The sequence below is a fragment of the Bos indicus x Bos taurus genome, chromosome 21 (genome assembly GCF_003369695.1).
Source record: "Bos indicus x Bos taurus breed Angus x Brahman F1 hybrid chromosome 21, Bos_hybrid_MaternalHap_v2.0, whole genome shotgun sequence".
Lineage (NCBI taxonomy): Eukaryota > Metazoa > Chordata > Mammalia > Artiodactyla > Bovidae > Bos > Bos indicus x Bos taurus.
Genome location: NC_040096.1, coordinates 28523484 through 28538162, shown reverse-complemented (window position 1 = coordinate 28538162; position 14679 = coordinate 28523484). Strand labels below are relative to the sequence as shown.

At 39.9% G+C, this 14679-nt stretch overlaps 1 protein-coding gene across 8 annotated transcripts in view; it reads left to right on the top strand.

Moving 5' to 3' along the window:
* TJP1 (tight junction protein 1) overlaps positions 1 to 14679 on the top strand; it is a 259492-nt gene that overhangs the window by 163672 nt on the left and 81141 nt on the right. For all 8 annotated transcript variants that reach the window (XM_027521550.1, XM_027521553.1, XM_027521549.1 and 5 more), the window contains one exon: positions 11674 to 11730. In XM_027521550.1, the coding sequence (XP_027377351.1) occupies positions 11674 to 11730 (57 nt within the window). The remainder of the gene's footprint in view (positions 1 to 11673; positions 11731 to 14679) is intronic.

The following is a 14679-nucleotide window of genomic DNA, read 5'->3' as shown; positions in this document are numbered from 1 at the left end:
TTCCTTCAGTGAGTTGATTATTTTCTTTATCATCTAAAGGAAGAATAATTTTGGTTTTGTTAGGAATTTGATGAATTTGCCTATATATGATAGTTCAGAATGTGACTTCTTAGATGTTCTGCTCAAAGCAGATGTAATCAAGATGACATTTTTTTGGTACCAGCAATCTTCAGCTCCTTAACTCTTGTCATTATCATTCTTCTTTCTTCTATTTTTTTTCGGCTCTGTGAATATTTACTTTTAATATAACTACAGTGGTTTATAATATCAAGTTTCAAGTGTTTAGCTGCAGATTCTTTTACATTATAGGTTACTATGAGCTATTGCTGATCCTGCTATTGCAGTTCCCTGTACTATACAGTAGGCCCCTGTTTAATATATAATGGCATGTATCTTTTAATCCCTGTATATATGCCCAAGAGTGGGGTTGCAGGATTATGTGGTAGCTCTGTTTTTAGGGTGATGTTTGTTTGATTTTTATTAGAGTATAATTGCTTTACAATGTGTTACTTTCTGTTGTATAGCGCAGTGACTCAGCTAGACATACACATATATCCCTTTTTTGGATTTCCTTCCCATTTAAGTCACCACAGAGCATTGAGTAGAGTTCCCTGTGCTATATAATAGGTTCTCATTAGTTATCTACTTTATACCAATCTGCTGCTGCTAAGTTGCTTCAGTCATGTCGGACTCTCTGCGACCCCATAGACGGCAGCCCATCAGGCTCCTCTGTTCCTGGGATTCTCCAGGCAAGAACACTGGAGTGGGTTGTCATTTTTATACCAATCTACATAGTATCAATAGTATATCTATGTCAGTCCTAATCCCCCAGTTCATCCCATCCCTATCCCCCTTTGCTGTGCATAGGTTTGTTTTCTATATCTTTGTTTCTATTTCTGCTTTGCGAGTTAATTCATTTGTATCATTTTTCTAGATTGGGCATATAAGCTATACTATATATTTGCTTTTCTTTGACCTCACTGTATGACAGTCTGGGTTCATGCAGGTATCTTCCTCTCGCAATTATTGTTTGTAGATTTTTTTGATGATGGCCATTCTGACGGTGTGAGGTGATTTGCATTTCTCTAACAATTAGTGAGGTTGAGCATCTTTTCATGTGTCTGTTGCCCACCTGTATGTCTTTGGAGAAATGCCTGTTTAGGTCTTCTGCCTGTTTTTTGATTGGATTTTTTTTTTTTTAATATTGAGTTGCATGAGTTGTTTGTATGTTTTAGAAATTAAGTGCTTGTACATTCTTTCTCGGTTTGTAAGTTGTCTCTGTTTATGGAAAAACTTTTAACTTTTGAGTTAATGTTAGAGAAAAGTTGTAAAAATACTAGAGTTGTATCTTTCATTCTACTCACCCTACATTTCCCATAACTGTAACTGTAGAACATCTATCAAGGATAAGAAATTGACATCGATCCAATAATAACTAAATGACAGACCACATTTGAACTTTGTTAGTTCTTCCTTTTTCTCTTCTAGGATTCCACTTTGTGTTTAGTCGTTACTTCTTTTTGGTGTCTTTGAATCTGTAACAGATCCTCAGTTTTCCCTCTGTTAATGACTTTTTGAAAAGAACTGATTATTTTTTAGACTGCCCTTTAGGTTGGTTTTGCTCCCCTGGTAACTCAGTTGGTAAAGAATCCCCCTGCAATGCAAGAGACCCTGGTTCAATTCCTGGGTTGGGAAGATCCCTGGAGAGGGGATAGGCTACCCACTCCAGTATTCTTGGGCTTCCCTAGTGGCACAGCTGGTAAAGAAGCCCTCTGCAGTGTGGGAGACCTGGGTTCAATCCCAGATTGGGAAGATCCCCTGGAGAAGGGAAACGGGTACCCTCTCCAGTATTTTGGCCTGGAGAATTCCTTAGACTGTATAGTCCATGCGGTCACAAAGAGTTGGACACAACTGAGTGACTTTCACGTTCTTTAGTTTGGTTTCCGTTGTGTTTTCATCACTGGGATGAGATGGTGCATTTTTGGCAAGAATACTATAAAATACTTGATATCATGTTGTACACCATGTCAAGGAGTTCATAATGTGATACATCTTACTGTTGGTAATGTTTACTTTGGTTACGATGATGTTCTCTCCTGAAAAGTTAATATATTTCTAATTTATAAATATTTTGGAGGAGAGGATTTGAGGCTGTGCTAATCATGTTAATCCTCAAGCACTCACCCACCAGTTTTATCCTCTCTGGGTGGATCTTCATCTGCAGCAATTGGTGGAGTTTGCTTGATGGTAATTCTGTAGCCCCCTTTCCTTCCACATTTTTTTTTCTTTCTTTTTTTTTTTTTTCACATTTGTTAATTGAAGTTCCACTCTTAACAAAGAGCTGTCCCTTTCCCATTTTCATATTTGATTACATCATATGGATTCATGGGTTATTTTATGGGTTAAAAATCTATTATTATCATTATTTTGTTGCTCAAGTTATTCCAGATTTGTCCTCTAGAAACTCTTTGCTGCTGATTCCTGTGTTCTTTTGACAAATTCCCATAACTTTTTGAGCAGTCCTTTCATTTCTAATGCTGCATGATACTCCAGGTTCATCCTGAATTTTCTCTGACCCAACTCTGCAGCCAACCCCTTCTCTGAGAAATTCTAGTTTGTTTTACTAGAGACCAGTATTTAAAAGTTAAAGTCTCTGTGCTAGCCGTGCTCATTGCTGTTGGGCTTTTCGTGCTGCTAGGCTCTCAGCAGACAGCTGGGAAGTAGGGGTGTATGTGTGGATCTACAGGACTCTGTTTCTTCTGTATATGTCTACATGTGTATTTAAACCATGGGTTTATACTGATACCTCAGAGTCCAGTCTCACGTCATACAGTTCAGTTTATCTCCCTCCTTTTCTTATTTATAGCAATAGAAACCCACCTCTGATTATCCTCAGTGCATTTATTCACTCCTAGTGTACACACAAAGCAGTTTGCTTTTTTTACTCATCCCTGTCTCTAGGACTTGAGTGTGTGGAGGATAATGTACCATAAAGCAGGACTGGTGCACAGAGAACACTCAGAAATACCACTTCCCCATCTCTGCGGCCCCTTTCCCTTCCCTTTCTACCTGGAAAAAGTTTGAAAGGTCTTTTATCCATCTTCAGTCACTAGAAAATGTCAACCTAAGAAGTTTTATTGCCAATAACTGGAAAGCACTGATTTTGGGGGGAGTGCTGTAACTATCCCTTCGTGTACCTATAATGGTTAATGGTGACTTAATTAGCTGATATTCTTTCACTTGGATCTTAGGACAGCAGCAAATAGGCAATTTATCTGTAAACTTACTTAAACTTTGATCAACCAGAAAAATTCTAGGTCCACTTACATCTTTTGTCTAGCTCTTGATATTTTTTAATCATATCCGTCTCATCAAACAGTATCTGATGTCTCCTAAATTCTCAGCCAAGGAGTGTACACAACAATGTATTAGAAAATTTAGCTGAAGTTGAAATAGCAGAATTGGATGCTTTGTTACTTTCAGTTGAGGTTGAGAGGTTCAGTTGAGGTTCAGTTGCTGCTGGTTACTTGGATCGTTATTTTTAGTTCTTACGCTTAAGCGAGTTCTTATCTTGTATTTGTGAGGTTTGCTGAATTCCTCATGCTCTTCATTTGACTTCAGGTTTATCTTTTTTATTATCTCTTGAACAGGACATCTCTGTTTTGAAAGTTTGCATAACAGCCCTTCAGATCAATCCAAATATATATTTTCCCCACTTTTTAGCGTGTACACTAGTCTCTTTCTTTTTACTTCATTTGTGTAGCAGTGATCACATTTGAAATTAAATGCTTAACTGAAGGTCAAAGGGGCTTCCCTGGTGGCTCAGCAGTAAAGAACCTGCATGCAAGATAGGAGACACAGGTTCCATCCCTGGTGCGAGAAGATCCCCTGGAGGAGGGCCTGGCTACCCACTCCAGTATGCTTGCCTGGAGCATTCGAAGGACAGAGGAGCCTGGCAGGCTACAGTCCATGGGGTCGCAAAGAGTTGGACTCGACTGAACAACAACAAGAAAAGGTCAAAGAGGGATGGGGGCATCTGTTTTATTCACTAAAACTTAGGCTGTACTTCATAAGTTTCTGGCTCACCTTATCTCAATAGGTGATCTTGCTTCCTATTTTTATTTTGGATGGAAGGCTGAAAAAAAAAGAGAGAGAAACCCAACACTTTATAGGGGAGGAGAATTCAGAAACAATTGAGTGCAGCAGCTCTGCTCAGAGAGGAAGAAGCCCAGTAGCAGCCACCGGAGTGTGACTGCTCTGTTTACTGCTTGGTTTTCCTAGTGAGGACCACGGTCGTCAGCAAAGAATGCTCAGTGTGCTTTATTTAAGAGATGGCCCTGAATAAACTATTTTAAATACATGTTTGACATGGAAAGATCCAACAGTTTAAAAATACATGAAAATTGTATTCTTTTACGATATCTTGATTTTTCTATTTTGTCATCTTTTCTGGACAGTTGTTCAGTCTCTCAGCTGTGTCCAACTCTTTGCGACCCCATGGACTGCAGCACTCCAGGCTTCCCTGTCCTTCACTACCAAGTGCCATTTTTGTGTGAGTTCCTTGCTGGCTGTTCCTTCTCAAGTCTCTGTGGTTCTTGCTTTTTCCCCTTAGAGTACTCATGTTGCACAGGGTCAGCTTAGTGCTTTGGTAATTGGAGCTTTCCCCTTGGGTTCAGAACTACTTTGTAGATTACCCCTAGATTCTTATCTACACCAGATCTCCTGTATCCACCGGCCTACTGCCTGTCTCTCTGCTTCAGTATTCCACAGGCACCTCAACTTAAAGGCGACTAAAACTGAATTTGTCATCTCTTCTGGTTTTTTCATGCAGCTGTCCCAATTCAGAAGCCTCTCACCATCATCTTTAGCTTCTCTTCCTTCACTTCCACTTTCTAATTGGTCTCCCTGCCTCAACTCTGTCTTCCATGTCACGATGTCAGAATGGGTCCTTAGTATCTTTCCACTGAGCTCACTGTTGCTAGCCTGACATTACAAGACCTTTGGTGTACTGCTCCAGTGGCTCTTTTACCCACATGGCAGCAGCTCTGTGTGCAGCAGCAGCAGCCTATTGACATGCTGATTCCTCTCTGGAACCATCTTTTCCCACTTTCTTTCCTGGTCATCCTTCAAGCCTAAACTCAAATTTTGCTTTCTTGGGGACTCAGTCTCCTATCTTCTCAGTCAAGCCTTGTCCTCTCCACCTGCTGTGGCACCTCATGCACCATTTATCTAGTGTTCCAAACCTTCTCCTTGAGCCCCTCAGGAAGAGAGGATTCTATTCTTGACCTCCACAGCACTTAGCATCAAAGTCTGGATTGAATAAATGAATGGATTGTTTTAAAATTACAGCCAAAAGGATGGTAGGTTTTGACTGGTTGTATGTCTCAGTTAATGTTAAGGAGTTAAGATTTTTCCTACATTTGGGGAACACTGACTTTTAATTTAGTCCATCCTGGATTTGGTCTTCTCCCAGATATAGGTCGTCATGATCTGTGGCTCAGACATAAACTCCTTATTGCAAAATTCAGACTTAAATTGAAGAGAGTAGGGAAAACCACTGAACCATTCAGGTATGAACTAAATCAAATCCCTTATGATTATACAGTGGAAGTGACAAATAGACTCAAGGGATTAGATCTTATAGACAGAGTGCCTAAAGAACTTTGGACAGAGGTTTGTGACACTGTATAGAATGCAGTGATCAAAACCATCCCCAAGAAAAAGAAATGCAAAAAGGCAAAATGGTTGTCTGAGAAGGCCTTACAAATAGCTGAGAAAAGACACACGAAAGGCAAAGGCGAAAGGGAAAGATATAAGCATCTGAATGCAGAGTTCCATAGAATAGCCAGGAGAGATAAGAAAGCCTTCCTAAGTGAACAATGCAAAGAAATAGAAGAAAACAATAGAATGGGAAAGATTAGAGATCTCTCAAGAAAATTAGAGATACTCAGGGAACAATTCATGCACCCTTGGGCATAATAAAGGATGGAGACGGTATGGACCTAACAAAAGCAGAAGTTATTAAGAAGTGATGGCAAGAACACACAGAAGAACTATACAAAAAAGATCTTAATGACCCAGATAACCACGATGGTGTGCTCGCTCACCTAGAACCAGACATCCTGGAGTGCGAAGTCAAGTGGGCCTTAAGAAGCCTCACTATGAACAATGCGAGTGAAGGTGATGAAATTCCAGCTGAGCTATTTCAGATCCTAAAAGATGATGCTGTTAAAATGCTACAGTGAGTGTGCCAGCAAATTTGGAAAACTCAGCAGTCACAACAGTTCTGGACAAGGTCAGTTTTCTTTAGAGTCCCAAAGAAGGGCAATACCAAAGAATATTCAAACTACCACACAATTGCACTCATTTCACAAGCTAGCAAGGTAATGCTGAAAATCCTTCAAGCTAGGCTTCAATAGTACGTGAACCGAGAACTTCCAGATGTACAAGCTGGATTTAGAAAAGGCAGAGGAATCAAACCAGAGATCAAATTGCCAACATCTGTTGGATCATAGAAAAAGCAAGAGAATTCCAGAAAAACATCTACTTCTGTTTCATTGACTATGCTAAAACCTTTGACTGTGTGGATCACAACAAACTGTGGAAAATTCTTCAAGAGATGGGAATACCAGACCACCTGACCTGTCTCTTGACAAACCTGTATGCAGGTCAAGAAGCAACAGTTAGAGCTGGACAAAGAAATGGTTCCAAATTGGGAAAAGAGTGTGTCAAGGCTGTATATTGTCACCCTGCTTATTTACCTTATAGCAGAGTGCATCATGTGAAATGTGAGACTGGATGAAGCTCAGGCTGGAATCAAGATTGCCAGGAGAAATATCAATAACCTCAGATTGCAGATGACACCACCCTTAATGGCAGAAAGCAAAGAGGAACTAAAGAGCCTCTTGATGAAGGTGAAAGAAGGGAGTGAAAAAGCTGGCTTAAAAGTCAACATTCAAAAAACTAAGATCATGGCATCCGGTCCCATCACTTTGTGGCAGATAGATGGGGAAACAATGGAAACAGCAACAGACTTTATTTTCTTGGGCTCTGAAATCACTGCAGATGGTGACTGTAGCCATGAAGCTAAAAGACACTTGCTCCTTGGAAGAAAAGCTATGATAAACATAGACAGTGTGTTAAAAAGTAGAGACATTACTTTACCAACAGAGGTCTATATAGTCAAAGATACAGTTTTTCCAGTAGTCATGTATGGATGTGAGAGTTGGACCATAAAGAAGGCTGAGAGCTTAAGAATTGACGCTTTTGAGCTTTGGTGGTGGAGAAGACTCTTTGAGAGTACCTTGGATGGCAAGGAGATCAAACCAGTCCATCCTAAGGAAATCAACTCTGAATATTCATTGGAAGGACTGATGCTGAAGCTCCAATACTTTGGCTACCTGATGCGAAGAGCTGACTCACTGGAAAAGACCCTGGTACTGGGAAGGATTGAAGGCAGAAGGAGAAGGGGCCGACAGAGGATGAGATGGTTGGATGGCATCACTGACTCAGTGGACATGAGTTTGAGCATCTTCTGGGAGTTTGTGAAGGACAGGGAAGCCTGGTGTGCTGCAGTCCTTGGGATCGCAAAGAGTCAGACACAGCTTAGTGATTGAACAACAACAACAGATATAGGTTCTCCTTGTCCTGTCCATTCTTGTAACTTCCTGTCTTTCCACCACTTGGAATCTGCTGAAAGGACAGTGAAGCCGCCTAAAATTAGGATCTGAAGTTTTGGCAGGAAGCCCTTCACAGTTGGTGATCTGAGTAGTATCTTTGCCAGTTGGAGCTTAGAACAAAGAAACCAAACAAACTCTTTGCACTTTCTGAAAAGCAGCTTTTTGCTCCTTCAGAAATTGGAATTCTGGTCAGTGGATGCTGATTTTGAAGTTGTGTGTAGAACTCAGAGCCCAGTGGCTAAGAGTGTCGCTGTTCTTGATGCCCACACTGGTTACCTAATTAATGAATTTGCAGCTTGTTTGGAATTGGAATTACAGCCTAGTAGGATTTTGGAGCTACACAGGGCTTTCTCCTTGAGTTGATGTATCCCATTCCCTAAATGGGGAACACTAAGGTTACTTACCTATTTAATGGCAGACTTGGGTTCTGATCTTGGTGTTCATGGCCTCTTCATTTTCTGTTTAACAGCATGTTTCAGAATTACAGGGGTGATAGTACTGGAATCATTCTTATTGGAGCAACACTTTGTTACTTGTGGTCTCCCCACAAGCCTGAATATTTGGGGAATGAGACTCTTTACCAGAAATCCTTGTGCGACTTACACAATTATGCATTTGGTTTTTTCCAGTAAGAAAAATGATGAGTAGTAAGCAATTTTATAATAAGGATGATGTTTTTAAATTACTTATTTGAGTAAGTAGTAGATGAACTTAGCAGAACACTATTAAGTGAGAAGTGCTCACAGTGAAAATAAATTTTCCTGCCTGCCTGCCCCAGTTTCTTTTTCTCTACCCCAGAGGAGACAATCCTGGAGTGGAGAAAATCCCCTTCCTTCTTTTTCTAAAGTATCAAAATTTCTGAAGTACCAAATTTAGTAGTACTAAAAATGCTTTATTTCAGTTTTAGCCTTCATAAAACTGAGTGACTTACTTTAAGAATCTGCTCTCCCCACCCCTCAGCATTTTATGGTCAAATAGAGCAAAGTGGAAAGAATTACAGTGAGGACTTGAATCTCATCAGCTAAGAGTCTACCGTTGTACTTCACTCACTATATTTGTATTCTCACAAATCTGTGTTCTCATCCACTCACCTCTCAGTGCCTTCCGAAGTCCTCATAAAATCTGCCTAGACAGACAGCAGTGGATGGTTTCGCTGCTTTTGCCAGTGACAGAAGCCAGAGGCCTGAGAGTGGAGAGACGTGGCATGGTCAGTGGTTTAAACTGGGGATGCTCGTGTGCCTCTGTGTATTTGAAACGATAAGGATGAGCTGGGCATAACAACCTATGTTATAGATGTCCTTGGTTTAGTGTGTAGGCTAAGAGCCTAACTGAACATCCTTTTGCATATTTCATTCTCTCTTGGCCCTGTCTTGTTCATTGGTCTCCCTCTGGTGAATTGAGCTGTGTTCGGCTTTATCAGAGAAGTGAGCTGCTGTGTTACCCATTCTGGGGAATCCATTGAGTTGGTTGAGGCGTGTGCTTTTCTGAAGAAACATACTAATTTTGATTAAAATGCTGAGAACCATTGTTTTAGAATTCTTATTTTTCCCCTTATGTGAAATAATCGAAATTTCTCTTATTGTACTCATCTAGAAGCTTGTACCGGAGAAGGCAATGGCACCCCACTCCAGTACTTTGCCTGGAAAATCCCATGGATGGAGGAGCCTGGTCGGCTGCAGTCCATGGGGTCGCTAAGAGTCGGGCACGACTGAGCGACTTTCCTTTCACTTTTCACTTTCATGCATTGGAGAAGGAAATGGCAACCCGCTCCAGTGTTCTTGGCTGGAAATCCCAGGGACAGAGGAGACTAGTGGGCTGCCGTCTATGGGGTCGCACAAAGTCGGACACGACTGAAGCGACTTAGCAGCAGCAGCTTGTACATTAAGACGTTATTGTATAAACCCCTTTCTAACAGTAATTTTTATAAGTAATGTAATCTTTTGAGTATTACTTGATTTTTCCTAAAAGCAAAGTTAAAAATAGACATTTGAAGTTCAAAGTGGGATCTAATGAATGTGTCTTAAAATATTTGGCAATTTATTTTGATTGGGAATGGAGAAAGAAAAGGAAAAAAAAACATAATGAAGAGATACCCCATCGTCCCCTCACTTTGAAGATGATCGTGTTAACATTCTGTATATCCTTTTATATATCCTTTGTTTTCCTATTCATGTTTAAACTTTTCTCTATTTGAAAGTGATCCTGTTAAAAATGAGGTAACAGTATACAAGCTGTTTCAGAATTTACTTTTCCTCCCTTCACATTAAATGAATTTTCTCATTTGATTTATATTCTTTTACAAAATGAAAAGCTATGTGCCATTCAAACTATATGCAGGACAATAAATTTTCATTCCAGAGGTTATGTTATGGAGGTTCTCTCCTGGTGTAAGATCACTTTCAGTTTGCCCTTGTTAGGAAAGGATTTAAAAGCAGTGCTGCTGATTAAAGAAGTGGATCCAGGCATGATGAGCTTAGAGCCGTGCAAGCAATTCTTATTTTTCATAAGTCAGCTAAGCTTGGACAAACTGGCAGTTGCAGATTATTTTTATCATGCGTAATTTAGTAGGACTCTTTCTGTTTAGCAGAATTACTCCTATCATCACTGTGTCACATTGATGGAGGAATTTTTTTAAAATATATGTGTCTCTGTCATTTTTTTAAAAAACAAAACAGCTTTGTTTCCAGTAGAGGTCTCATTAAAAGGAGGTTTTGCTGCACTTGACTGCAAGATTGAAACAAAACGTTAGTGGACAGTTCTTATCTATGGTTGGGGACAGAGGGATCCTTTCTTTGCCTCTCGTTCATCTGGCAGGAAAGTTAATCTAGTGGCTCTGAATTGAGGGAAGTGGGCTTTCTTTATAGGGATTCATTTTCTCAGGGGGCATTAATGTTCGATTAAATTTGCTGTGGAAAGAAGTGGGCCCACAGCCCCATGGTGGATATCTTCTCATGATGCTCATGACAGCAGTGTGCTAGGAAAGCTCACCTGTGGCACAGACGTCGATAACTCTGGGTGACAGCGACGGCCTGGCAGTGTCATGCTCAGCGTTCTCCCTTCCACCCTACCTTTGGATAACTCTGGAAAGCCTTTAGACAAATTGTCAATGTCTGTATATGTTCAGCAACCCCAGCTGCAGAGAATGATAACACTAAAAGAGATTGAATTACTTTAAACTTCCAAGAGCAATGAACCCAATTTATAAGAAATTTACTCTAAATTCCTTAGTGCCCATCCTTTAGATAGTGATTTGTTTCCCTCTTCAGTAAAAGCTGTGACAGGAGAAGAACCTGAATTATACGGACGTTTGAGCAGCAGCAACTCTGGGCGCTCGCATCACTTATTTTACCCAGGGATTCTTTGAGAGGGGTGGAATTGTTTGTTCTTTTGTTATGGGCTTGTGTGCATGATATGTATACTGGAAAAGCCCCACCCTTTTTTTTCTTTAGAGTAATAAACAAAATGTGAAGATAATTCTGTAGTAAAATGAAACTAGGTTGAGCAGTAGTGTTTCAGCTGATACTGAAGCAACCACTGACCAAACCTATCGAATGGTCTTATCTGTTTTCCTGTAATATGTATAAGTACTGAGTTCAGAGGTATTTGTTGTTTCCTTTCTTTGCACAGTGTAAGGAAAGCTTTTAAATGTTTTTATGTTGTTAGATACTTTAAAAATGCTGTTCTAATTTCTGTCACTGTTAACTTGCAGAATTAGCTTGAGCATTGATTTCAGCTGGCCTGAAGTGAGTGTTGAGTGGCGTTTGTCCAAATTAAGTTAAAACAAAGGAAGTTCCTGTGTATACTTTCCTGTCTCTTACAACAAAAACAGAAGCAAGCAAAAAATTTCTGTAATTATTAAGTGCTCTTCAGAGTACCTAATATTAAAAGTATGGATTTTGGTATTTTACTGTGCTAAATTGTTTGCTAGAGGTTCTCATCTACTTTATGAAAGACATTCTCTTAAAAGATAACTGTTTTTCTTTTCCTCTGTCAGAACACAACAATGGAGGAAACAGCTATATGGGAACAACACACGGTGACACTTCACAGGGTGAGTTCTGTTGAGTAAATAATCTGCGTGTAACTCAGGATCCTGGCAGTTTCTGAAAACAATAGAGGAAAGCCAGATGTCAGGAAGCCAGAAGAAAGGGGAAGAACTTTTCTATAATCCTTTGTTTAAAATCAGAGTTGCAATAAATTCTTTATTAAGGTCAAAAGTGAGCATGATTACTTTTTCATATATCCTTTCGGTTGTTATTTGTATATTGCTGTTTTCAGTCATGACTTAAGAAATCAAGTGGTTTATATTTTAAGTTTTGAGTGATCAGATAAAAGACACCGTATGCTGGTGTAAATGTGTAAACTGTGTTAGTGTTTCTGAGTATATAAGTATATATTGTAAGCTTGGGGTTTAAAATTGAACAAGGTCATGCAAGTAATAAAATCTTAAAAGATATTCCTTGTTTTGAAACATGTAGAACCAAGCTGTTGCTTAAGCATTTGCAGATGGTCAGAGAGCAAATTACAGTGATCTGGGTAAGATTAAGAACTTTGTGGTACTTCCCTGGAGGTTGAGTGGTTAAGACTCTGCACTTCCACTGCAGAGGGCATGGGTTCAATCCCTGGTCAGGGAACTTAAGATACCACATGCCATGTGGCTCTAGAACTAGATGGAAAATTCTGAAATGAGGATTAAGTAAATGATAGCTTTAAAATACTTATGTTAAAAGAAAAAAGTAAGAGCTTTGTCTGAAATGAACCTGTTTGGAATTTGAATTCTAGCACTGCCTGCTTCCCTTTAGAAATGAGCACGCATGGTCCAACTCACTTCTAAAACTTCGGTTTCCACAGGTGTAAAATGTGGCTGATGCCACCTAATAGTACTTGGCATAAAGTCATGCTGCCCATAGGTCTCCCTTTTCCTCCCTCTGAAGAGAGCTGATTGCGGATTCCCCTTCTCCCTGGAGAACGTGCAGAAAGAGATGAGAGAACAGACAGACGTTTTACACATACTGTTTCTACCCGCTGTGTCCATTACTAGCAAGTTAGAGAGGGGGAAAGTCATGTTCCTAAATTGCGATCTTGTCAATCTTTGAATCTGCACATGATAGGCAATGGGTAAATTCAGTTCAGTTCAGTTGCTCAATCATGTCTTACTCTTTGCGACCCCATGGACTGCAGCACGCTGGGCTTCCCTGTCCATCACCAACTCCCGGAGTTTACTCAAACTCGTGTCCGTCGTGTTGGTGATACCATCCAACCATTTCATCCTCTGTTGGCCCCTTCTCCTCCTGCCTTCAATCTTTCCCAGCATCAGGGTCTTTTCCAATGAGTTGGTTCTTCACATCAGAGGCCAAAATATTGGAGTTTCAGCTTCAGCATCAGTCCTTCCAATGAATATTTGGGACTGATTTCCTTTAAGATTGACTGGTTGGATCTCCTTGCAGTCCTAGGGACCCTAACAGTTCAAAAGCATCGATTCTTTGGTCCGCTTTCTTTATAGCCCAACTCTCACATCCATACATGACTACTGGAAAAACTGTAGCTTTGACTAGATGGACCTTTGTTGATAAAGTAATGTCTCTGCTTTTTAATATGCTGTCTAAGATGGTCATAGCTTTTCTTTCCAAGGAGCAAGCGTCTTTTAATTTCATGGCTACAGTCACCATCTGTAGTGATTTTGAAGCCCAAGAAAATAGTCTCTCCCCGTTTCCATTGTTTCCCCATCTATTTGTCATGAAGTAATGGACCGGATGCCATGATCTTAGTTTTCTAAATGTTCAAACTACTGCACAACTGCACTCATCTCACATGCTAGCAAAGTAATGCTCAAAATGCTCCAAGCCAGGCTTCAACAGTACGTGAACTATGAACTTCCAGATGTTCAAGCTGGATTTAGAAAAGCCAGAGGAACCAGAGATCAAATTGCCAACATCCACTGGATCATCAAAAAAGCAAGAGAGTTCCAGAAAAACATCTACTTTTGCTTTATTGACTACGCCAAAGCCTTTGACTATGTGGATCACAACAAACTGGAAAATTCTTCGAGATGGGAATATCAGACCACCTGACCTGGTTCCTGAGAAATCTGTATGCAGGTCAAGAAGCAACAGTTAGAACTGGACATGAAACAACAGACTGGTTCCAGATTGGGAAAGAAGTATGTCAAGTATTGTCACCTTGCTTGTTCAACTTGTATGCAGAGTACATCATGCAAAATGCCGGGCTGGATGAAGCACAAGCTGGAATCAAGATTGCCGGGAGAAATATCAATAACCTCAGATACACAGATGATACCACCCTTATGACACAAAGTGAAGAAGAACTAAAGAGCCTCTTGATGAAGGCGAAAGAGGATAGTGAAAAAATTGGTTTAAAACTCAAGACTCAGAAAACTAAAATCATGGCATCTGGTCCCATCACTTCACGGGTGAATTAATTGTTTTGAAAAGAAACAGTGATTTCAGATAAAATATACTCAATTTTTTTTGTGTCTCTCTAAATAGTAAAAAAAAAAAAAAAAAAAATCATAATACTAACCTTAACTTTATAGAGCTAAGGTATGGCCTGAATTTGTTTGAAATATCCTGATAGATAACATATTTAAATCAGATTAAACATATATTATCATGCCTTATAGTCAATTGGCTAGTGTTTATAGAATAATTTGATAGTATTTTATCATATTTCATTAATTTTCTTAATACTTCCATTGTTTTTATTGATATAATTTACACACATTAAAATTCATCCTTACGTATAGTCCTGAGTCTGCCAAACGCATTTAGCCCTGTGACAGTCACATAACCACCACTGCAGACAATGTACAACAGTCGGTCACCCTGAGGTTCTCCCGCGTGCAGCTTGTAGTCAGCCCCAAGCCCTCACCTTCAGCACTTAGCAACCCCTGGTGTTTTCTGTTCTGTACATTGGCCTTTTCTAGAATGACATGAGAGGAACTCATATAGTATGTAGTCTTTTGAGACTAGCTTCTTACACT